The sequence below is a fragment of the Motacilla alba genome, chromosome 23, assembly GCF_015832195.1.
Source record: "Motacilla alba alba isolate MOTALB_02 chromosome 23, Motacilla_alba_V1.0_pri, whole genome shotgun sequence".
Classification (NCBI taxonomy): domain Eukaryota; kingdom Metazoa; phylum Chordata; class Aves; order Passeriformes; family Motacillidae; genus Motacilla; species Motacilla alba.
Genome location: NC_052038.1, coordinates 4028088 through 4050504, shown reverse-complemented (window position 1 = coordinate 4050504; position 22417 = coordinate 4028088). Strand labels below are relative to the sequence as shown.

Below are 22417 nucleotides of genomic sequence, written 5' to 3'. Positions count from 1 at the left end.
CCAGTGCCTGTGCCACTCTCCTAGTGCCAGTGACACTCTCCCAGTGCCAGTGACACCCTCCCAGTGCCAGTGACACCCTCCCAGTGCCAGTGACGCCCTCCCAGTGCCTGCAATGCGGGGGGCAGGATCTGTGCTTGAGCAGGAGCTGCGGGCGCGTGGGAATGCACAGAGAGCAGAGCGGGGTGGGAGGAGGGGAGCGCACGAAGCCAGAGCTCCCCCCACGCTGCTCCCGATCCCTCACCTGGCAACAGGGACCGGGTCCCAGCGGGACTGTGGCACCGGGGCAGGGGGGGCAGGACCCTGGTGCCCACCCCGCTAGGAGGAGGTGAAGGAGGATGCTCGGGCGCCAGGCGCTGGCCCGGGCGGGGCCGGCGGGGGAAGCGGGAAGCACCGGCCGAGCTTGCGGAGGGTCCGATGCAGGTCGGCGCGGAAACGCCGGATGGAGAAGCAGTAGACGACGGGGTCCAGGCAGCTGTTGAGGCTGAGCAGGGCCACGCTCAGCGTGTGCAGCACATCCAGGGTGTCGGGGGGCCCACAGAGCGGTGCGGGGGGCCGGCTGCCCACCCAGGGGGCCAGCGTCAGGTGGTAGGGGGCCACACAGACCACAAAGACCAGCAGCATCCCCAGCACCATGGCACGGGCCTGCTGCCGGTGGGAGCCCGGCGAGGCAGCGGCGGGCACCGAGAGCGCCCGGGCGATGGAGGCGTAGGTGCCCAGCACCACCAGGAAGGCGGCGGAGAAGAAAGCCACCATGGCGTAGGCATAGCCCCGCTGCCGCCCGTGCTGCTCAAAGCAGGCGGTGGTCCCGGCGCGGGTGGGGAAGGTCTGGTGGGTGGCCAGGGTGGGCACGGCGCAGCCCAGCCCCAGCAGCCAGGCCAGGGCGCAGGCCAGCGCGGCGCCGCGGGGCCCGGTCAGCGGCAGCACCCGCCGCGCCGCCCGCACCGCGCAGAACCGGTTGAAGCTGATGAGGGCCATGAAGGTGATGGCGCTGTAGGTCGCCAGGTAGTAGGCGGCCCCCGCCAGGCGACAGGTGGCCTCCGAGAGTAGCCAGTCCCCCCCAGCCAGGTAGTAGTGGATCCAGAGGGGAAGGGTGAGGTTGAAGAGGATGTCAGCCAGCGTCAGGTTGATGAGGTAGATGCGGATGGCCTTCCTCACCTTGCCGCTCTGCAGGAAGACCAGCAACGCCACCAGGTTGCCCGGCAGCCCCACACACAGCACCAGGCAGTAGGTGATGGGCACCAGCACAAACTGCACCGGGTTGTTGGGCACACACTCGCCGGGGTGTTCCACCAGCAGCGGTCCCGGCACCGAGCCGTTCATCCCGGGCTCCTGCAAAGATGGGCAACAGTCAGTGGCAGCCCTTAGGGACAGGGGAGGGACGCTGACCTGGACAGGACGACCTCTCTGGCTGGCACCCGCAGTAGCTGCTGGGCACTGGGGGCAGAGCCCTGCCGGGATGCCATCGTGTGCTGGAGGGGCTCAGTGTACACAAGAGAGGAGGAGACCCCAGCTCTGTCCCCCCACACAGCAAGGGAGCCTAAAGGCCACTGTCAACTGCCCAGCTAGAGCTCGCAGGGAGTGGCAGGCACAGCTGCAGCACAGCCAAGGGACAGAGCTGCAGCCGGAGGCACCCGAAGGTGCCACACTGGCTCCAGTCAGCAGCTGCAGGGCTTAACACCTCCCACACAGCACGTGCCTGTGGGGCCACCCACCCCAGCCCTCTCCCAGCACCCCAAATTCCCCATGGAGCCAGGCATGAGGAAGTCACTGACTGGCTCAGTGAGCTGCAGAATGGAGAAACCCAGGTAGGGACAGGGGGTACAGACACGGGGCCAGCATCCCCCCACGCCCCCCAGTCCTGCACAGCAGGGTTTGTCTCCGGTCCTGGCCATGGAAAAGCACACTGTGCTGCAGTGGCTGTATCCAGGGCTGCAGATATTTCACCTCCCATCACTGCCTGCCCACACCTCGCCAACGAAGGCACTGAGTCACCAGCTGGTGTTTTCCAGCACAGCAGGGCTGGATTCGGCACACGCAGCACCTAGCCCCGGGTTCAGGCACGGAAAGCACGAGCTACTGAGCCTGGGAGACCTCATTTGGATCCCAAAGGAACCTCTGAATCCCTCAGTGGTCCCCTTTTCCTCCTCCTTCCCCATCACACACACAGTGAATGCTCCATCTCACCCACACCACGATTGTTACTTACCTCGTCGGGTCAGGCAGGAGCGGCTCCGTCCCCTCTGGCTGCTCCTCACTCTGACCCAGCCAGGCTGGGGACGGCTTTAAGTGCTGTGGGAGGCAGGGGCTGCCTGACCCCCACCCACCATCCCAAGCCCCGCTGTGTGTTAGTGCCTGTGGGACAGCAGCTGGAGCGGGGAGAGCACCTGTGTGTGTATGTAATGGGGAATTCCCTGCTGGAGCCACCCTAAGATCCCCTGCGCCGGCTGACGGGGCTGGGGACGTGTGGGAGTGGCCAGTACTGGCCTGGCTGACCCCCTCCCGTGCCCCCAGCCACATCTAATACCATTTCCCAGGGCCCTTCTCCCACCCACGCCTGGATGAAAGCAGCAGAGGGTCAAGTTTCTGCAGCCGGCAGCTGGGGAGAAGAGGGATGCCCCAAAGGGATCAAAGCAGGAATCTGTCTCCCCCTGGCTCTTTGTGCCTTTGTTGGCTTCAAAGCTGGTTTTAAGGGGAGCAGCCCTACAGGCCCCCCCAAGATCTGTGAGCATCTGACTCGCTGCTTTGTGTGGCCCTGCAATTTGTGTGTGTTCCTTTGGGACACCAAAGATGTCACCCCGAGGTAGTTCAGGTCCCACTAGGGGAAGAGGGGTGTCTTACACCCCTTGCTCATCCCAACAGCCAGATTCCTCACCCAGCCATCCCAGCCCCCTTGCTGGGAGACACTTCAGGTGAACTGTGGTGCATCCCGAGTGTGCTGTGCCCACCTGGGGTGGCAGAGGGTGACTCCTTGTGGGAGCAAGATCCACAAAAAACACATGCCTGCCTGGGCACTCACTCCTGTCACTCCCTGGGTGTGCAGCAAGGGGCCTGGCACGTTGTTGGGGGGCTGTGGGTGGCTGAGGGATCCCACCCCAGATGGGCTCTCCCCACTGTCCATCTGTCTCTGTGCCAGCTCCTGCACCAGCTCCCACACATGCCCAGGCCTTGTGTCCAGGCACTGTCCCCAGGGACTGGGTCCTCCTGCCCCAGGACATCCCCTCAGCCCCCAAGGCTCAGCGTGGAGGGAGGCAGAAATAAACGGGGAGGCAAAACATTAAAAACAAGAGGTTTTATTCCAAAATTTGAAAGCCCCCAAGAGAGCAGAGCCAGCCCCTGCTTAGTGTAGCCAAACACTGGAAAGAGCCGGACACGTCGTGCGAGTTCAGCAGTGGAGCAGTGCCACGGCAGCATCGCAGTGGCATGGCCACCATCCCACAGCAGCAGCCCAGGTCCCACAGTGCGGGGACAACCAGCACCAGAGTCACTGGCAGAGGCAGGAGAGGACACACTGTGTCTCATCAGCAAGTTATCCTGCAGGATGCGACGTCGTCCCTGAAAACACCATAGAGGCGTCGCTCCCCAGCGGCCGCGCCGTCTGTCCTTCCTGTCTGTCCTTCCCGCCTCTCGTCACTCGAACTTGGGCCGGGGGGCAGCTGGGTACCCACGGATGTTGAGCAGCAGGAGGAGGCCGAGGGACACGGTGGCTGGGGCACACATGGCCAGCGGCTCCTGCAGCGCCAGCAGCGTGTAGATGGCACCTGGGCGAGGAGCAGAGCATAGGAATGGGGGTCTCTGGCCACGGGTGTCCCAAGACCCCACAATGGGCAGTGGGCGCCCGCTGGCTCTCACCGATCATGACGACGCTGAGGATGAAGTTGCTGATCTCCTGCAGCAGCTGGGGCCCAAATGCCAGCAACAGCCCGGCCGTCACCTCCACCCAGCCCACGGCCGCCAGGTACCTGCCCGGCTCTGGCACAAACCCCAGGTCCTTCAGGGGAAACACCTTGGCAAAGCGCACGAACTCCGATGCCTGGGAAGGGTGGGAGGAGAGCAAAGCAGCCCTGAGCCTGGGGCTGGGGAGATACAGCCCCTCCAGTGTGTCTGCTCTGCCCTGCCCTGTCTTCCAAGGGGATCAGTTCTACATCCTAAATAACTCCAGCTCTGCATCCTAAATAACTCAACCGCACACCCTAAGGGGATCAGCCCTGCACTCCAAGGGACTCTGGCTGACTCACAATGAAGGGCTCAGCCTCGTACCCAAGCACTCCACCCTGACCCCTGTAATCCCAACCTGCTCATTCTCACCCAAGGCTCAGCCCCACACCACAACAGGATCAGCCCTACACCCCAACCTGTTCCTTTCCTTTCCCCTGGGGCTCAGCCCTACACCCCAACCTGTTCCTTTCCTTTCCCCCGGAGCTCAGCCCTACACCCCAACCTGTTCCTTTCCTTTCCCCTGTGGTTCAGCCCTACACCCCAACCTGTTCCTTTCCTTTCCCCTGGGGCTCAGCCCTACACCCCAACCTGTTCCTTTCCTTTCCCCCGGAGCTCAGCCCTACACCCCAACCTGTTCCTTTCCTTTCCCCTGTGGTTCAGCCCTACACCCCAACCTGTTCCTTTCCTTTCCCCTGGGGCTCAGCCCTACACCCCAACCTGTTCCTTTCCTTTCCCCTGTGGTTCAGCCCTACACCCCAACCTGTTCCTTTCCTTTCCCCTGGGGCTCAGCCCTACACCCCAACCTGTTCCTTTCCTTTCCCCCGGAGCTCAGCCCTGAAAGCCAAAGCGCTCTTTGCTCTTTGCACTGCCCCCATCCTGCTCATTCTCCCCGGGCTCGGCCCTGCGGCCCCCGAGCCCGCCGAGCCCGCGGCCGCGCTCACCATGTGCCGGTGCAGGTCGGCAGAGAGCCAGTCCGAGACCTTCAGGACGCCCGTGAGGAAGAAGAAGAGCCCAAGCAGGACACGGAGGGCGGTGAAGGCCGCCGCCATGGCGGGACGGGCGGGCCCGGGGGCGGAGCGGGGCGGAGCGGCCCGGCCCGGTTCCCAGCCCGGCGCCGTTCCGTGCCCAGCCCCGTTCCATTCCCAGCCCGGCGCCGTGCCCAGCCCGGCCCCGTTCCATTCCCGGCCCCGTTCCGTGCCCAGCCCCGTTCCATTCCCAGCCCGGCCCCGCTCCAGTCCCTGCCCAGCCCCGCAGGCTCAGGGACCCCCTAGCCCTTGGGGGCTGCCGGGGGCAGGGGTGCTGATGTGCAGCGTCACCCCCCAGGCTGTGACACGTCCTCTCCCGAAACAGAGCCGGAGGAAAAAGGGAAACTCCCACCCCCCCGCAGCTGGGGGCTCGTGGGCTCTGTGAGCAGCGGCGATCCACGGCAGCACCGGCCGGCTTGGGGTGCGAGGGGCCCGGAGGCCGATGGCAGGCAGCGCACGGGCAGTGCCGGGCACAGCTCCGGAGCAGGCTGCAGCCCGTGGGGCAGGCAGCGAGGGGGCCCTGGCCCCAGGGAGGCCGCGCTCCCCCGGGCTCTGCGGCACCGCCCGCGCTGCTCCAGCAGCGGCACGGGCCGAGCGCCCCGGCACGGCAGCTCGGCATCGGCGAGAGCCAGGCCCAGGGCAGCCGCGGGCGCTGACGCTTGTGTAATTCAAGTGGAAATATTTTTTTTAATGCCAATAAATCATGAGAGCCCGAAGTGTTTTCCAGGCACGAGGAAGCGCTGTGGGGCACAGAAAGCACGGCCAGCCTGGACCAGCACCGGCCCCAGCTCGGCCACCCGGTTGCAGGGGCTGCCACAGGCACTGGTTGGACAGCGGCCAGGGGCAGTGACGCTATTTTTACTCCTGGCAGCACATGATTCTTCAGCTGCTCAACATGATTCGGAGCTAGGGTTGGCACACCATGCAATGACAGCAACAGGCCAGGGCAGGCTCCAGGCCTTCACGGCTTGGAAAGCTCCTTGGTTACAAAGGAATTAAAAAATAAACATCAAAACCTGAAAAAATGAGTGCAGCAGCTCAGCGCACACGCAGGGCTGCGGGATCAGGGCAGCACATACTGCTCCCAGGATATTGTTCAAGTGTATCTGCTCTCAGTCTCTGATCTTTTATTGATTACAGAGGCTACTTAATGAACTATTTGGTGGAACAAGGTGTCAGCCTCAGCAGAGGACACCTCAGGTGATGGGAACAGCCAAGAGCAGCATCAGGGAAAATCCATCCTGTCCCCACAGGACACAGGCTGCAGTTAGCTCGTAGCAGGGAGCTGAGGAGATGCAGCTCAGCACATGGAACGCTGGAACACTTTCTCACAGGAAGCAGCCAGTGCTGCAACAGTGGAAATGAGGACAAGTTACTGGAAAATAACAGAATCTGAAGAAAAAAACGCTGCACAAGCTGCAGTAGCTGTGGAGACAAAGACACTGAACCCCAGCCCCTGCAGGGCAGCTATTGAGGAGCCACAAACCTCACTGAAGCTCTTTCAGGATCCACACAATACCACAAAGTCATCAAATCAGAGTGAAACACCTCAGACTGCCCTCAACCAGCACCCGGTTTCCTGAGAGAGAACAACAGCAGCTCCTAATGCAGCACCAACCCTCCCGGCCACAGGCACTCCCAGGCATTCAGACCCCTCTCAAGCGTTTCATACCACTTTGCCACATGAAAATCCATTTATTTTCATGCTTCTGATCTGGCAAAGCAGGCCCCAGCCAAATGCTGATGACTCTTTGTGCCACTGCAGGAGGAAACCCTGCTACAATGAGCAGAGCCACCATTGGTGTATTTCACCACTTAAACAACTTGATATTTGAACAAAGGATTGTATTTAATCAGTGACAGCATGAACCACAGGGCAGTTGCCAAAGCATCAAGTGAAGCAACGTGAACCACTGCAATTTGTGCTGCAACAGCTAAACCCAGCACTGCTCTGGGTTTTAGAGAACTCTAACTCTTGGCATCTCAGGCTTAGTTACTACAGTCATCACCAAGAAAGTTATTACAAACCAACCAGGCACAGGTAAACGTGGGATTCTACAGTACAAACTATCTAACACACAAAATGGGAGTAAGGAATAAGTGAAGTTTCTAGAAATTTGTGTTTCTCAGATCCAGCCATACCACTCCACACTCTCAGACTGCTTATTCACTGAATACCCTCTGGAATAAAACAGAAGGAATTTATAAAAAATATTTAAATATTTTATTTTTAAAAGCTGTATGTTCCTGGTTCCTCTTCATTGCACTCAGACTTCTTTTTCTGCAAGTGCAAAGCACACAATTAGAAAGATCTTGAAAGAAAGACAGAAAACAACAGCAGAAACTACATGACATGGAATCACCATTCAGATTCACAGGCCACGGGCCTGCCAAATAGTCTCAAGTATTCACATCAGACTTTAGATTAAAAGAACAGAATTCGTGTATTTTTAAGATCAGATATGGCTTTGGTTTTTTTCCTACCCCACAGCAAGGAGGAGCAGTGACAAACCACAGAGGATTCAACAGGAATTCACCCACTGAATCCCACTGGCTTCACACTTTACAGCTCTATTGTTACTTACCTGTGACTCCCGAGTTAAGGTACTCAGCATGTTGCTCCTCAAACAAGATTTTAAATAGCTGAAGTTTCCCCTTGTAGTTTAGTGGCAAATTAGAGGGAACATGTCATTAATTCCAGCTCTGGAAGTTGGTTTACTTCCCTGAACTGCTATTTGCTTTACTCCTATACATGCTGATTTATACTCCAGGTTATTTTTTTAATTCCTTGTTAAAGTATTTCAGCAAATAGCTTTTTAACAAGGTTTAGTTGAATTAACATCTGAGAAGCAGCTGTTCTATTTTCCTTTTCCCATGCTGACAATCACCAACTGCAGCCTGAGTGCAGGAATGGTCATTTCTTGTTTGACCACCTGCTGCACACAAAGGACAGAATTTATTTGCTGCTGCGGGGCTGAAAAGCCTCAGACAACGGTTACATTTTGGCTCTACAAAAGCAAGATGCAGAAACTTTATCTAGAACTGAGATTAATCACACGTTTCAGGCAGGAATTACATAACCCAGCACAGGGTGATGGGCTACAGAGCCCTCACAGCAGTGTAAGGACACCAACTACTTACTTGTCCACCTGCTCCCTTGGTCCCTCCACACACCACTGGGCACCGTGCTGGATGTGCTCATGTTCAACTCCTCAACTGGAAAAACATTCCCAAGTTATTACACCCCCAAGTGATTTTGAAATCTTTTGTACAAACCCACGTCTAGAAAGGTATTTTTAGCTGCTGCTGTCAAGATATCAAGCCCAGGTGGAGTCAGGGTGCTCAAGCCCACAGTGTGACAGCAGGAACTGTGTTCTACCCTACACATTTAATGTATCCATTCACCCCAACTTCTCCGTGTCCCCCAATTCAAAGGTACCCAGTGACTGAACAGCAAGTGTCCAAAAACCTTTTTTATTTCATCCATCCAGGACAAAAAAGAAATACTTACTTCCAGTGGATGAGCACTCCGGTGTCACTCAGCTTTCATCTTCACCTAAAGGATAACAACTGAAGTTATTAGAGTCATACACAGCAAATTGTGACCATTTCAAAACTAACTTTAAAATAAGGTTTTAACATACATGGACTGATTAGTTATGAGGGGGAACTTATCAATTATTCCAAACTATTACGTGGAAGAATAAGGGGCAGAAATAGGCTAGCCTCAACACTCATCAAGAGCTGAAGGAATATGCAGGCAGTTGCCTGAAGAACTGCACCCTGAGCACAAACCGTAACCCCAGTCTGAGCACAGTGAGGTTTGATTGCAGCCAGAGGTATACTATCCCTTATGTGAAGGCTTTAATTTCGTCAGCTACTTCAACTCTGTGACCCTATTTGTCTCCTGTAGCGATGCCCTCTCTCTTCCCCTTCCTGAGGGAGTGCAGTGGTCCTGGCCTCTTGGAGCTCTCGTGCTCTTCAGTCGAGCAAGTGCTTCAGAAGCCAAAGGCAGACGCTAGAGGTTGGCACTGTCACTGCTTTTATCCTCAGCAAGTTCTTCCCTCCTCAAGGCCTCCCTTTACTATAGCTGAGGGCAGCCTGCAGTGGTGAGAGCTGGGGATGTGGTGCAAGGCTCTGCACAGCTCCAGTTGGGAGGCAGATCCCACCATGGGCACAGCATGATCTGACCAGGCAGGGACAACTTCAGCCTTTAGTCTCCAACCCACCACCCACCTGGGTTTCCTCACAGCCCTTGGGAGCAGGAGAGTTATGCACGTTTTGTTTTCTCTGCCATAGCAACAAACACCATGCATAAGGGATACTATATCTTTGTGCATCCTTTGAACGCTGCAGATTCCCTGCTAGCCACGCTCCTCCCAGCCCTCCCCAGTTAGCTCTTCAGTACTGGTGTTCAGAAGCAACATTTATAGAGATGGGGTGTTCACAGACCACTGCGGGATTGCACAGCCAAGTCCTAACGTGTCAATCATTACCTAGCAGCAATGACACAGGTGGGAGAAGGCCAATCCTCCCTTTTTTCCTTTTCCAGGCAGCAGCTATTTAACAGCCCCACTAGCTGGTATGGAGAGTGAAAAAAAATCTGAAGCTAATTAGCCGATTCCAAAACTTGCTGGTAGTGGAAGAAGCCAAGTGATTCCCCAGAGCAGCATACTTGGATGCATCCTTCCCAACATGCTCAGCCTCATTGAACATAATGGAACAGAACACTGGCCTTCCTGATCATGTCACTGCAGCTGGCAATGATTAACAGAGACATGCAACCCCAGTACTGCTCCAGTCCTAAAACTACTCACAGGCCTCAGTGTTTAGCTATGGGGAGAACTGCAAGCAAATCAACACTTTGTATGCTTAATGTTACAATAAAGCCCCATCCACGCTGTGCTGTGCTCTCCTGCCAGCACCAGGCTCTGCTCGGAGGGCCTAGCAGTACGCAGATGTATTCTGACACCACACTTCTGAGCTTCAGGTAAGCTTTTGAGAAAAAGTGTATTTCACACACAGATAAAACCAAGATGAAACACAATGCAAGCACTTGAATGTCATTTCTTGTACCCACTTGTTACAGACTGACTTAGAGCAGACATGACTAAGTTTGCTACCACACCAAGTTTCATTACTGCAGCCAGAGCTGGTTTGAGCCCCATGGTTTCAGTCACAAATTGCTTGCTCCAAGAGTGTCAAAAACCTGCTTAGTTCAAGTACGTAGAATGAGGCAGATGTGCCAATAACCCCTCCATGACATTCCCGCAGGTCAAGTATCCAGAGCACAATGGAAAAACTTATGTCAGATCTTGAGCAATGGTTTAAGATCACTAATTCAGTTTTGCTACCTGACAGCACAGTGGCTGCCAGCAGGTTTGCTACTGGATCCCAGTCCCAGGTAAGGATAAGCCATCACAAAATGGATTCAAGTCACGGGTAAAGGTAAACCATCATGAAAAGCCAAACTGACTTGGTGACAAGGTGTCACTGTGTGACCAGCTGGCGTGGGCTACACCGACTGTGGTGTAACCAAAGACCTGTTGTAATTAACTTATGGTGCACCTGCTACTTCAAGGGTTCAATGGAACATGGAAAGGTGGCTACAGCGGAGGGTAAGGTTGTCCAGCAAGATCCCTGTTCACCAGCAAGAGTCCTGCCTGGAAGGTAACAAAGAAGGGTCCAGAAGTGACAATAATACCAGAAACAAGTATGCAAAGCAGAACTTTGCAGAACAAGGGAAAACACATTACAACACCTGTGAAATAAAACTGAGTATCAGACAAGAGCCAGATCATTCGCTGGAACAAGGGACCTTGAAATTCAGGTTCAAGAGCTAATGCAAAAGAGCTGGAGATCAGCAAGTCTGGATGTCTAGCAACGTAAGCATGTTAATCCTGGAACACTATAGTCAGGAGTTCTAGTAATGAAGAGTTTAGAATTACATCCCAAGACTGATGAAAAATGAAATTGTACATTACACTATCAAGATGACTCTACGAGGCAGAAGTACAGAATCTCATCACTGTCAATTAAAGCAGAGGAATATATCAGGCTTGTCAATCAAAGTTTAAAATAAAAGACTACTGCAATGTCCAATAAGCTCTATGAAACTCACAGGGATATTCAATCAAGCACTCATTTATGTCCTCAAAAATATTCTGGATCAGTCTCAGAAATGCTTGTACCAGTAGCTTGAGGTGACTCTCACACAGCATACACGAGGCAAGAGCAGTGGTTACTAACACATCCCCACCGAGCCAAGCAAGACTCTACACAAGGATGAGCTGCAGATGGGCCAACTTCATCACTACAGAAAGTTTCAACGTGTTCTTTTGCAGGCACTGAGAGCACCTTGTCAACTACTCAGCTGAGCGTAAGATCACATTCCCTCTTTCCCCACAGAGCTCATTTAAGAATATCTTCGTTACATCGGAACTAAGAAAAATCCACCCAAGCCAAGTCGTAAGCACAGAGGAATCGGGTCTGGAAATCCTCAGCTAAGAACCACAGTAAGTTACTTGTTGTCTCTGAACGAGACAAAAGCTTCAAACCGAAAACCACACAGCTTTGATGCGAGCTCAGCATACAGGTATGGAGTGCTGCACTGTAATTCCACAGTCAGAAGTGTGATGTCAGAATACCCACAGTATAAGATTACATAGAAAGTCACCAAGTTATATGATATTGCTTGTTACCTACCTGTACGCAGTCGGCAATGAGAATCTTGGAGCAAGCAGGAATACTACATCCGGGTCCTAATGTCCATTGCCATTTGTGGTACTACGTTCCTCACAGTTATGAACTGCAGAAATGCTGGCTAAGTGCAGTTATGTAGCAGGCCACTAGTTTAAAGTGTAAATTGCAGTCTCAAACTCCAGCAAGAACTTGCTGCCACAGAGTAAATGGTTGCCAAGGAGAAGCCAAGATTTTGTCTACCACAAAAATACCACAAAATCTCAAAAGCATTTTCAATTTCTCATCAGCTGTATAAATGATTAGTGTATCTACGCCAGAAGGTAAGATTATTCTGTATTCATTTCTGAGAAAGTGTGAAGACATATGTGTAACGATACCAGTTTCTACTTGCTGCAGTTTTTAGAGCTCTGAGTGTCAAAATGGGCTCAATTTTGATAAAACAAGCTAAATTGCAACAGCCAATGTCCTCCAAGTCCAGTACAAAAATGTTATGTGATCCAGACCATCCAAAAACAGGTCTGACCAGCAAAGCACTTCTCTGATTTTAGAAGATTCAATTATATAAATCTGAGTTTATGAAAGAAGTCCAAAACCTCATAGGAATAGATCAAAGGAATGTCACTTTCTTGCCTCCCACATTTAGTAACTTTTATCAGATTTTGAAGTTGACATGTTTGCCAGCTTTTAAGACACCATCTTTAAAAGGTCTTGAAAAGAAGTTGGCTAGTTCATCATATGCCTGTTTAGTACATGCAACTCAAAGCAGAACTTGTTTTAGAAATTCTGCTTATGCAGCTACAACAAAGCCAGATTTAACCAAACTTTCAGATCTTTTGAAAACTGCCAAATCTTTCAAATATATTTACTAATCATGGTTTTGCAGCTCAGCTATTTTAATACCTAGCAACAGTAGCTTACGTACAAAACAGGGGTACCCAAAGAAAAGCTCTGTAAGGTACAAAGACAGCAGCATCCTTCACTCTTCCAAGTTACAGAACTATAAAAGAACATACTTTAGGATATGCACCAGCATCTCTTTTAATAAAGAATGACATGTAATCTGAAAAATAAACTGAAAAAATTAATTTAATGATCACGTTCAGAATTCCCCACCTCGGACACCTTCACCTTTTGAGGGTGTCCCATGAACACCCTCCAGAAAAGATAACGTTTAAACCCGCTTCAATAATGCAAATTGCATCGATACTGCTCGTTTGTAAACTAGCCAATACAAGTAACTTCCAAATACTTGGGCTGCAGTTTAGGAACTGCCAATTTAGAATTTCCTCCTCAAGAGCAATTCATTGTTGCAGCATGTTATCAACCCCCAAACTTTTCTGGGTAAACAAAAAGCATTCACCAAACGAGCTGAATCACTCTTTAGTGAGCTTCGTGTCCCACGTCAGTGTTACCTGTATCAGCATTTCCCAACTTGCTATTCTGGCATTTCAGGGGTAACAGTACTTCAAGAGGGATCAGCCATCTGTACCCTAAAACCCTGCAATCTGACACTTTAGGTTTAAAGCACAGGGAAAATTTAGCAGAAAATTTAGAATTGGCCAATGCTCAGCACGAGGAATGGAAGGATATTGGGAAGATTAAAGCTATTCACAGAACTCAGGTGGTTGGGGATCATGTGAAGGTACAGCCAAGCTAAGTTTACCTACTTTGTGCCAAGCAGGTTGATGTGTCCTGCGTTAACACTGAGGCATTTGACACTGGGAAGTCACGTTCCCAGTTTACCTGGTACATTGTAATAACAAGCAAAGCAGCTACCTTACCAATGAGTCCAGAATGCTTTGAAATTCTTCTGGGGCTAAATAAAATGAACAGCAAACTAACGAATTCATCAGATCTTCTACAAAAAGAACCTTAAAGGGAGTTTATTTGCACTGTGTAGTAGTAACTCTTAAAACTCCAGATTCAGATACTACTTTTGAAGCATTATCTCCAAACATCAATAATAAAAAAGCGATAACCATCATGCAAGCAAGCTGATTGCTGTATTTTACATACAGGATTTTCGGATTTGCCCACCAGCTACACAATTTAAGAATAGTTCCTGCAGTCCCCATAATACAGATGATTGTATTCTGAACTAGGCAAATTAGTCCACTGTTAGCATGAGGACATAAGCAAATTAACCTTAATCACTCGAGTAACACTTCTGGTCTTTTTGCCAAGCAATTTCAGGCAGGTGTACAATATGGAGCAAGGCCAGATCCTGTAATCTCAAGACAGCTTAAGAGCATATAAATATCACATTAACAATCCTTTAGTGAGGAAGTCAGCCAATACAAGGCATTCTATGAATTTATTTTAAAATAACCATTGCTAGTCTTCTGCTTAAAGTCTTTGAAAGATTCCAAGCAGTAACTGCCAGGGTGGTAAGTGCTACCATCCCACCACCCATAGCTAAAATATGGAATTCATTACTGGTACTGCTTGCAGTGAAGCTTTAAATAATGTATCTTACAGCATTTGTAAGATTTCCATTTGCTTCCTTGTTGCAGCACAATTACTGCTCAAAAAATCTGCACCTACTGCAAAGTTCGGCTACAATTTAACCCAATCTTTGGCTAGAGAGGCACTGTGGGAAGAGATCTCACTCTTCACTGCAGTTCCACACCCTGGTCTAGGTCCGACCTCAGCTCGAGGCTCTCAGGTTACTGTGGCAGGTGTGGTATTTGGCCTCGTTTGTTTAACCACGACTGGCAAGAAGAGTTACTACATTTAGTTTTCTATTTATTTTAAGCACAGTAAAAAAAAGGTTGGTACACTTTGGGAATTCAGTGGCACAAGGTACACTGCCATCAAGTTAGGGACGTTATACATCAAAAAAACAGCTAAATTTGATTTTGAAACACTGCATTACATAATTAAATTGTACTCGCCCAAACAGACCACTTACAAATATTAGGTCAGTAAGTTTCTAACATCCATAAAAACGTAGCTTTCTTACTAAAATGCAAGAATTAAGAAGTCGGTGTCTAAACAAGACAGACAAAAACAAACTGGAATGAAACTACAGGTCACATCTAAAATCGGGGCTTTTTGTTTGGGGCTTCATATTCTTCTCTCCCTCTACCATATCCTGCTGGTGTTCCAGGCCCCATTCCTCTAGGACCCTGGCCACCCACGGGCCCCGCACCTCCCTGCCCAAAGCGTTCAGGACGCTATTGGAACAGAATTAACAGTTCATTATAAGTAGTTGATGTCCATGTGTGTTAAGTATATATTTTTAGAAGGTTCCGTAGTCAAGGTTCGTCGATACAATCACCATTGAGCCGATCCACAGGTACCGGGAACATAGAAAGGAAAAAAGGGTAATTTAAAAATTAGTTTATTGTAATACATGCCTTGAGGTATGTTCCCACTTGATGCATTCTCATACATCTGTTACAAAGAACAGATCCTCCCTGCAGTGCTAGAAATGTAAGCATTAGTGCAGATGTGAATTAACAACTTTTCCAAATGAGCTCTAGCAAAATTTTCAACCAAGTTAATGCAAATAGCTTGTGAACGTCTCACCTTTAGTGCAGTAAAAGCTCAGATTACATCACTGTCATTTCCAAATAAGCCTAATGAGAGAATGCAGCTCCAGTTGGCTGAAGCGGGAGCTGACATTCATCAAATGTAACAGAATGCCTACTCACCAGGACTGGCATGTGCTGTCTAGAGACCATGTGCTTTTCAAGATGGGGTTAAGACTACGGTCTGCTGCCTAAACTGCAGAGGCCTTTGGCAGTACCAAAACTCATTGTGAGCACTACTGCATTGCAAGAAGAAAAAAAAAAAATGTGAAAAAAGCTACTGACCAGTGCTTTACCTAACCAACGCAACTGCTCGAGCAAAGACTGGCACTTGTTCAAACCCAACGTACTCCGGAGCTGCTGGTGCTGCATCAGATGCAAAACGTGTTCCAAGCACTCAGTGTTTCCAGTTAGAGCTATGCACAGAGGGTTGTGTGCATCCAGGCAGTATCTCCCTTCCCACCCCACCTTCACCACAAGCTCTTGGAAAATTCACAGCTTCACAGCAATTGAAAAGGTTTCACACCAGGGTGTAACAGCTAAGTTACTCTGCAATAAAGCAGAGGCTTTAGGTCTATTTACTAGCACCTCTAGTTGCATGTACTTTGTTCAGTTACTGTATTACTAGGTGTGATCAGCATTCAACCTACAGAAGTTACACATTATGAGGTCAAAGAGAGCTTTAAATTTTCATTTCAACCAAGGTTCCCACTACCGAGTCACAGAACAATGGTAGGTGGTTTGTTACAAAAACTATCTGCAACTGAAATTGCACACTTCAGAGCTCCTGACTTCTGAAAGTCAGCATCAATCCTTCCAAGAAAGGAGTTTCACAAATATTACTTAGGTTATTTCTGCCTAGTTCATGGCAGCTTCAGCTCATCTCCAGTTCTGCTTAAAGGTATCAGCCCAGGAACTGTGACCGCATTGTGTGGCAGAGATCCCCAAGCTGAGAAACTCCAGGCAGTTAATCCACCTCACTGTCACATCTTTTGACCAGATCACATTTCAGGTATTACACAAGTTCAACATGCACCTGTTACCATGGTTTTCAGGAGAAAAATGTACATAGTATCCACCACACACTGCCTAACTGCTCACAGGAAGCTCAGGAACTGCTCATGTATCAGCAGGTTATTGAGGTACCTTAAGGCCAACAGCACTGCCTACTCAATCAATGATGCTCTAGGAAGTTACCATTCCAAAGATATGTTCCCCAAAAAGATAAAACAGAAGGTTTCTGACAAGCTACTATGGTAGCTCAGCTCATTAAGGCAGAGGCCTAAACCCACCCAAAAATCATTTAGTTCAGCTTGTGCTGCAAGTGTACACCCTTTCAGGAGGGTGAAAGCACACTGGTATCGCCACCTAAGCCAACAGATTCCCATCCTGCCCATCAAACACCTCTGTCATCTGCATCCGTGGTGCTTCAGTGTAGGAACACCAAACAGGCTCCAAGCCCAGTCACACATGTAGTGTGCCAGGAATTAGTACAGTTTGGAAACATACCTCGGAACAGGAGATATGCTGCAGTTTTAACAGGCTCTACCTTTGTGTCATGCCCAACACAGGAAAACAGACCGGGCCAGCATTCCTTTGGGAGACAGGACCCACAAACGGCTACAGTCCAGGATAGCTGGAACATGCCTGAAGCTAAAAACCAGCACTTCTGCTCTTCTACAGCAACATCAGCACAGACTAAGGGATATGCTGTTTACCATAGATAATTTAAGTTTATCTGCTGCTGGAACAGACCTGAGCGCAGATTTTGGACTGAACAGCACACCCAGACCAACATGCATCCAGCCTACCTAGGCTTGGAAGGGCCAAAACAGTGTGACACATTGGGAAGGAGAACAAAAAAATATCTCTTGTCCATCAATACAGAACAGCAAATTACTGAAAAACTACCGCATTAAGTATTTTGATGAAATTTGTCAGATTCTCTAGAATTCATAAAAAATCCTTCCAAGCCTAACAGTGACGCAGAATTTCCAAAGTCCAATGAAGTCAGTTAATTGCAAATATGCTTAAGAGCACATTTGAATCCACTCACAAACAATTTCTGAGTGTGTAAGCTACCATAAAGGTCATCAACTACTCTAGTGCTACACACTGCCACGTTGTCCTGTGTTAAACACCTGACAAGAGAGTCAGCAGTTAACAGTGACATTTCCACAACCATCCGAACACTGGAGAACTCATTCCCAACCACAACAACTCCCTTGTGCTAAGCTAAAGCCACCACAGGATACGTTACCATGTCACTTCCCATCATAGAACCACTCATGGCTGCTTGGCCAACTCCTGGATTAGCTTCATAACCTATGCCGCCACCACCTCCCAGAGGTGGAAATTTCTGGGCTGCTGAAGCATAAGGATCTAAGAGAGAGAAATACATAATCATATTCTGACAATTTCTAAATTAGCCACACAAAGTAATTACTTGAAAGGTTCTTTACCTCCCATGTTCATTGTGGCAGCACCACCCATTCTCATGTCTCGCTCCCTCTGCATAGAAGAAACAACTTTTAACTTGGATAATCAATCACCAAAACCCAAACTTTTCAGGAGACAAAGCACACGTACAGCCAACTCCTGCCACTGCCCATACACACACAGTGCAACCGCCAACCCAAAGGAAGCAAACAGAGCCATCTTGAAAATACGTCTACAAAATTCCTGAGCGTGGTAACGTGACCCAAACCCACCACGACGCCACTTACTGGATCCATGTAACCCATTCTACTATAATTCTCTTCCCTCTGTCTTCTCATCTGCTCTTCCATCTCCCGCTGACGGATCATCATCTCCTCCTCCCGCCGGCGACGCTCCTCCTCCTGCCTGGTCACCACAAAGCAGATGTTAAACCCCACGAGTGGAGCACACTGAACACACACTAACATCAACTTCTCCAGCAATGTAAAGGCACTGAAGGATTACACTTCAGAAAAAAAAAAATACTCTATGATGTCAAAATATTTAAGGAGAAACTTACACAGGAGTTCAATTTCGCAAACACAAACTGAAGCAGCAATGGTGTTTCTTGAAAAATAAAAACTTTCATATGTAAGTAATTGAAAAAAGAAAAAGGTAAATGTAACTTTGAATAAAATCCCATGAAAGCCAAACTAACCTCAGCTGAATTTCCTTGCGTTTCTGCATTTCCTGATTATGAAGTTCTTCCATACGCCTCAGCTCCTCCTGGCGCCTCATGAGGTCTGCAGGAATGAAGCCTGTGAGCAGCTTTTCCACACAAGGTCTCATTTTAACTACACCCGAATTACACCTGCCTCAGCTGCACTGTGGCAGAGAAGAACCTTCCAGTATCACCGTTCTTACCAACACTGAAATATCAAAAAACTACCAGTTCCTCTTTAACTGTGACAATCTCAAGTTCACAGTCAGAAGCATGGACTTCCTCACTCAACCATTAAAGAGCCATACACTTAAGCCAGCATTCAAAGCATAAAGACAGTAAGAACTCAGAACCCGTTACCTTGACGCAGGAGGTTTGCCTGATGCTCATGATAAGCATCTTCCATCTCACTTTCAAGTTTGTCCTTGGCATCTTTCATGTTTTTTGCCACTTGCTCTCTCTGCTGCTTTTCCATTTCATCTAAAGATTTCCACCTTTGAGAATACTCAAATTCAAAACTGCCAGGCTGAGCAAAACGGGGAGGAGTCTCTCTTTCCCTGCAGAAAGGAAGATACTCAGAGTGGGCCATCCTGGAAACTCAAGGTCAATACAAGATCACAAGCAAAATAACTGAATTATCAGGGAACATCGAGGACACCCTGAGAGCACCTCACAGCCACGGGAGAGAGCAATGGCTCTGATGGAACTGCTGCATCTCACACACTTAGACAACAGCACTGAGCACAGATAATTATCACAGCACATGTGGACACTCCTGCACCATCACATCCAAGCAAATCTTCAGAGCTCCTGCTTGTTTGCCTCATTCTTAAATGTCTTTAGACACTTCACTGCTGACAACTGCAGGTGGAAATTCTTCAAAAAAGACAGGCCTTGGCCCAAGCAGGCACAAGCAAGGTGGGGTTTTCCAGTGCCAAAGCACTCTGTGTCAAAGGCAAAGAACAGCCTTCACTTTCAGGTAAATAGTTATAAAAGTGCCCGAGGGCCAACAGGTTGTTTTGTCATATAAATAAACCCCAATTTAAAATTCAGCCATTTATGGAACAAAACTACCGAGTTCAAAAGCTTTCATTGCATTGCCAATATGAATTATTCCAACTTTGGAATACTGGGTTAATCCACATTGTTCTCAAAGCTGCCTTTAAAACCACTTAGGTTTTGATTAAAGGAAGGAATTTTGAGCTCTTTCTAAGCCAAGCAAGACTGACTGGATCTCCCTCCCTGCACTCCTTTTTTGTGATCTGGGAAACTATAAAATCCCTACAACAGGTTTAATATACAGATTCTAAGACAAAACTGCTGTTTCAGAAAAGATTTCCCTTGATTCTTTAATACTCCTCTAGACTCTTTGTTCCTTTATGCCAGCAGTCAGCTCATAAGGCAAATCCACATGCAACAAGTTTATACAAATCAGGGAACGAGTTAAAATTTTACTTTGTTTCTCATTTCAAACCATGAATGTAAATTTTCAAGCTCCCCATGGGATCATCAACCCGAGACATGCCTTAAGGGAGATGACAGCTTTTAACAATAGCATGAAACAGTTCAAGTCTGATTTTTCAAGTTTCTACATACACCAAAACCATGTGTCAAGCTGCTATTTCTTTGTACTACAATGTAGAAAACTGCTTGTGTAACACTTAGTGAATACACTAAACAAACCATTGTTACTTTCAACTATGAACAAACAAAAAAAAAACCCCAAGAACTGGCAATACAACCGAAAATCTAAAGCCTGTTTCTGAAAAATTTTCCATAGTCCTCAGCACTAGGGACAATACCACTTAAAACATCATTAATGCCCTCTTTATATCAAAAGACAGTGCCTACTTTTGATACATCGGATTCTTCTGAGCAAGCTTTTCTGGAAGACCATCTTCATCATCCAGTTGTTCCAGTGGTTCCACAATAACTGGCCTGGGAGTGCTGAACAGAAAATACTCGTTTTACTCCTCTAAAAGCCCTTATTCTGAAAAACTAGATTCCTACAGTCTTTATTCAGCTTAAAAGTAAAAGATCCTGACAAAGTACTTACGTTGTCAACAAAAACACCCCCTCAGTACACCGTTCAAACGCTTTCCTTGCAGCTGGCTTTGATGCAAACTCAACAATGCCTTTTCCTGTTGATCTACCTCGATCATCTACAATCACAACAGCTCTTTCCACCGGACCGAACTGGGAAAAAGCCTCCTCGAGCAACTCGTTGGACACGTAGGGTGAGAGGTTCCGCACCGACAGGGCAGCGGCGTGAGTGGCAAAGCGAACGCGGAGCTGCCGGCCCCGCATGGGGGTATCGTCCAACTCTGCCTTTGCGATTTCTGCAAGAGCTCTAGATTCCTGGGGGAAGTGCAAAACCCAGCCTTAGAAAACCAAGCTGTACATCACCACACCGCGAGAATGAAACGGACGAACACACAACACCGATGCCTACCAATTTAATGAATCCAAAGCCTTTCCCTTTGTTGATAAAAACCTCTCCCGGCTCCCCATATTTGGCAAACAGTCTTTTAAAGTCTTCATCTGTGATATCGGCAGGCAAATTCCCAACAAACAATCGGCAGCGCTGTGTGTACGTCTTCTCCCCGGGCCGCCTCAGCAGAGAGAGGTTCGCTTTAAACCCCTACAAAGAATCAGACCAGACCGAGCTATCACTGAATGCTACGCACAGAATCGCGGGGAGCCCTGAGGACCCCCAGAGAACCCAAACCGCAACCCCGGGACCGCCCGGGCGCTGCGAGGGGATCCAAACCGCAGCCCTGTGGCACCGCGAAGAGACCCAAACCGCAGCCTCGGGCAAGGCGACGGAACGCAAACCGCAGCCCCGGGGCCGCCCTGACACCGGGGACCGCTCGCATCCCGCTGAGGCGCCGCCGCCTCAGCCCCGCTCCTCCCCTCAAGATGGCGGCGCGGGCGCGCGGAGCCGCCGCCATCTTGTGCCTGAGGGAGGTGTGGGGGGGCCGTGACTCACCTCGTCCGAGAGCTTCTCGCTCCTGTCTCCCGAGCTCTGCTGTGTCCCGAGGCTCTGCGGACCCTGGTGCTGCTGCCCGCGGCCCCGCGGCTCCCCGCCCGGCCCGCCGCGGTGCCCTGGGCCGCCCTTGTGGGGCCCCTGCTGCGGGCCGCCCGGCCCCTTGGGGCCGCCGCCGGGAGACTGTCCTTGTCCTTTCTTAGGGCCGCCGGCCGGTGTGGGGCTGGGGCTGGGCTTGGATTGCGGCGGTGCGCCGGAAGGAGACGAGGAAGGAGCCGAAACTGGCGGCTGCTGCTGTGGCTGCTGCCCCGCGGGAAGCGCGGAGGACGGAGGCGCTCCCGCCTGGCTGCCGGTGGGTCCCGCCGTGGTGGCGGAGGCTGAGGAGGATGAAGAAGGCGGAGCAGAGGTGGACGTGGGCGGCTTCGGCGGTTCGGGCTTCGGGCCTCCTCCCGGCGGACCGCCCGGGCCTTGCGGGCCGCCCGCCATCGGGCCCCGGTTCTGTCCCATGCCCATGCCGGGCGGCGGAGAGCGGAAATCGTGGTTGGGGCCGCCGCGTCCTCCACCGCCGCCACGCCGGTGAAAGCCGCCGCCACCGCCGCCACGGCTACGGAAGCGATCCCGCGACATGGTGTAGCGGAGGGAGGAGGCGGAGATGAAAAGAGAGCTCCGGCCGCCGCGGCTGCTACTGCTCAGCGACCGCTGCGCAAAATGGCGGTGAGCTGCACGGCCTCGCCGCCGCCTTTGTCCGCCCCTAATATAGTATGCCCGCCCCCGGAAGCCCCCCTCCTCCCCACCAGCCAACCACCGGCACCGGCGGCGGTGACTGACGAGCCAAGCCACCAATATCGTGTCGCAATTCCGCTAACTCTTTGATCTCATTGGTAACGAGCCTGCCCTCTGTCCATTGGCGCGTTTGACCGCCGACGTTGGCACGGGACGGTCCGTTAACCCCCCGCGTGCTGATTGGGCAGTTTGAGCGGCGGGAGGCGAAGTCACGGCGGGAGCGCGCATCGTGATTGGCTGGCTCGGCTGTCAGTCAGGCGGAGGCGCGGCCGGGCCCGGCTGCGCGGCCCCTCAGGGCGCACTCAACCCTGGC

The 22417-nt window shown here is 50.6% G+C and overlaps 3 protein-coding genes across 5 annotated transcripts; all 3 read right to left on the bottom strand.

The window, feature by feature from the left end:
* Positions 1 to 315: 315 nt before the first annotated feature.
* Positions 316 to 2485, bottom strand: LOC119710983 (platelet-activating factor receptor-like). The gene is made up of 2 exons (XM_038160571.1): positions 2207 to 2485; positions 316 to 1329 (listed from the first exon to the last, which is right to left on the bottom strand). Exon 2 carries the CDS (start codon positions 1318 to 1320, stop codon positions 316 to 318), a length of 1005 nt encoding a protein of 334 aa, XP_038016499.1. The 5' UTR covers positions 1321 to 1329; positions 2207 to 2485.
* Positions 2486 to 3274: 789 nt separating this feature from the next.
* On the bottom strand, positions 3275 to 5040 carry TMEM35B (transmembrane protein 35B). The gene is made up of 3 exons (XM_038160584.1): positions 4878 to 5040; positions 3850 to 4030; positions 3275 to 3758 (listed from the first exon to the last, which is right to left on the bottom strand). Exons 1-3 carry the CDS (start codon positions 4983 to 4985, stop codon positions 3628 to 3630), a joined length of 420 nt encoding a protein of 139 aa, XP_038016512.1. The 5' UTR covers positions 4986 to 5040; the 3' UTR covers positions 3275 to 3627.
* Positions 5041 to 7167: 2127 nt separating this feature from the next.
* Positions 7168 to 22080, bottom strand: SFPQ (splicing factor proline and glutamine rich). Of its 3 annotated transcripts, none has more exons than XR_005259644.1 (12): positions 21325 to 22079; positions 20788 to 20976; positions 20392 to 20693; positions 20187 to 20282; positions 18696 to 18892; positions 18333 to 18417; positions 17923 to 18040; positions 17659 to 17707; positions 17457 to 17578; positions 8473 to 14839; positions 8103 to 8177; positions 7168 to 7242 (listed from the first exon to the last, which is right to left on the bottom strand). XR_005259644.1 is itself a non-coding variant. In XM_038160564.1 (11 exons), the coding sequence occupies exons 1-10, from the start codon at positions 21946 to 21948 to the stop codon at positions 8497 to 8499; spliced, it is 1803 nt and encodes a 600-aa protein (XP_038016492.1). In that variant the 5' UTR covers positions 21949 to 22080; the 3' UTR covers positions 8103 to 8177; positions 8473 to 8496. The 3 variants fall into 3 exon arrangements, 1 of the variants encoding a protein (XP_038016492.1); XR_005259645.1 differs by having other exon boundaries at positions 7169 to 7242; positions 8473 to 8517; XM_038160564.1 differs by lacking the exon at positions 7168 to 7242 and having other exon boundaries at positions 8473 to 8517; positions 21325 to 22080.
* Between the last annotated feature and the right edge of the window lie 337 nt (positions 22081 to 22417).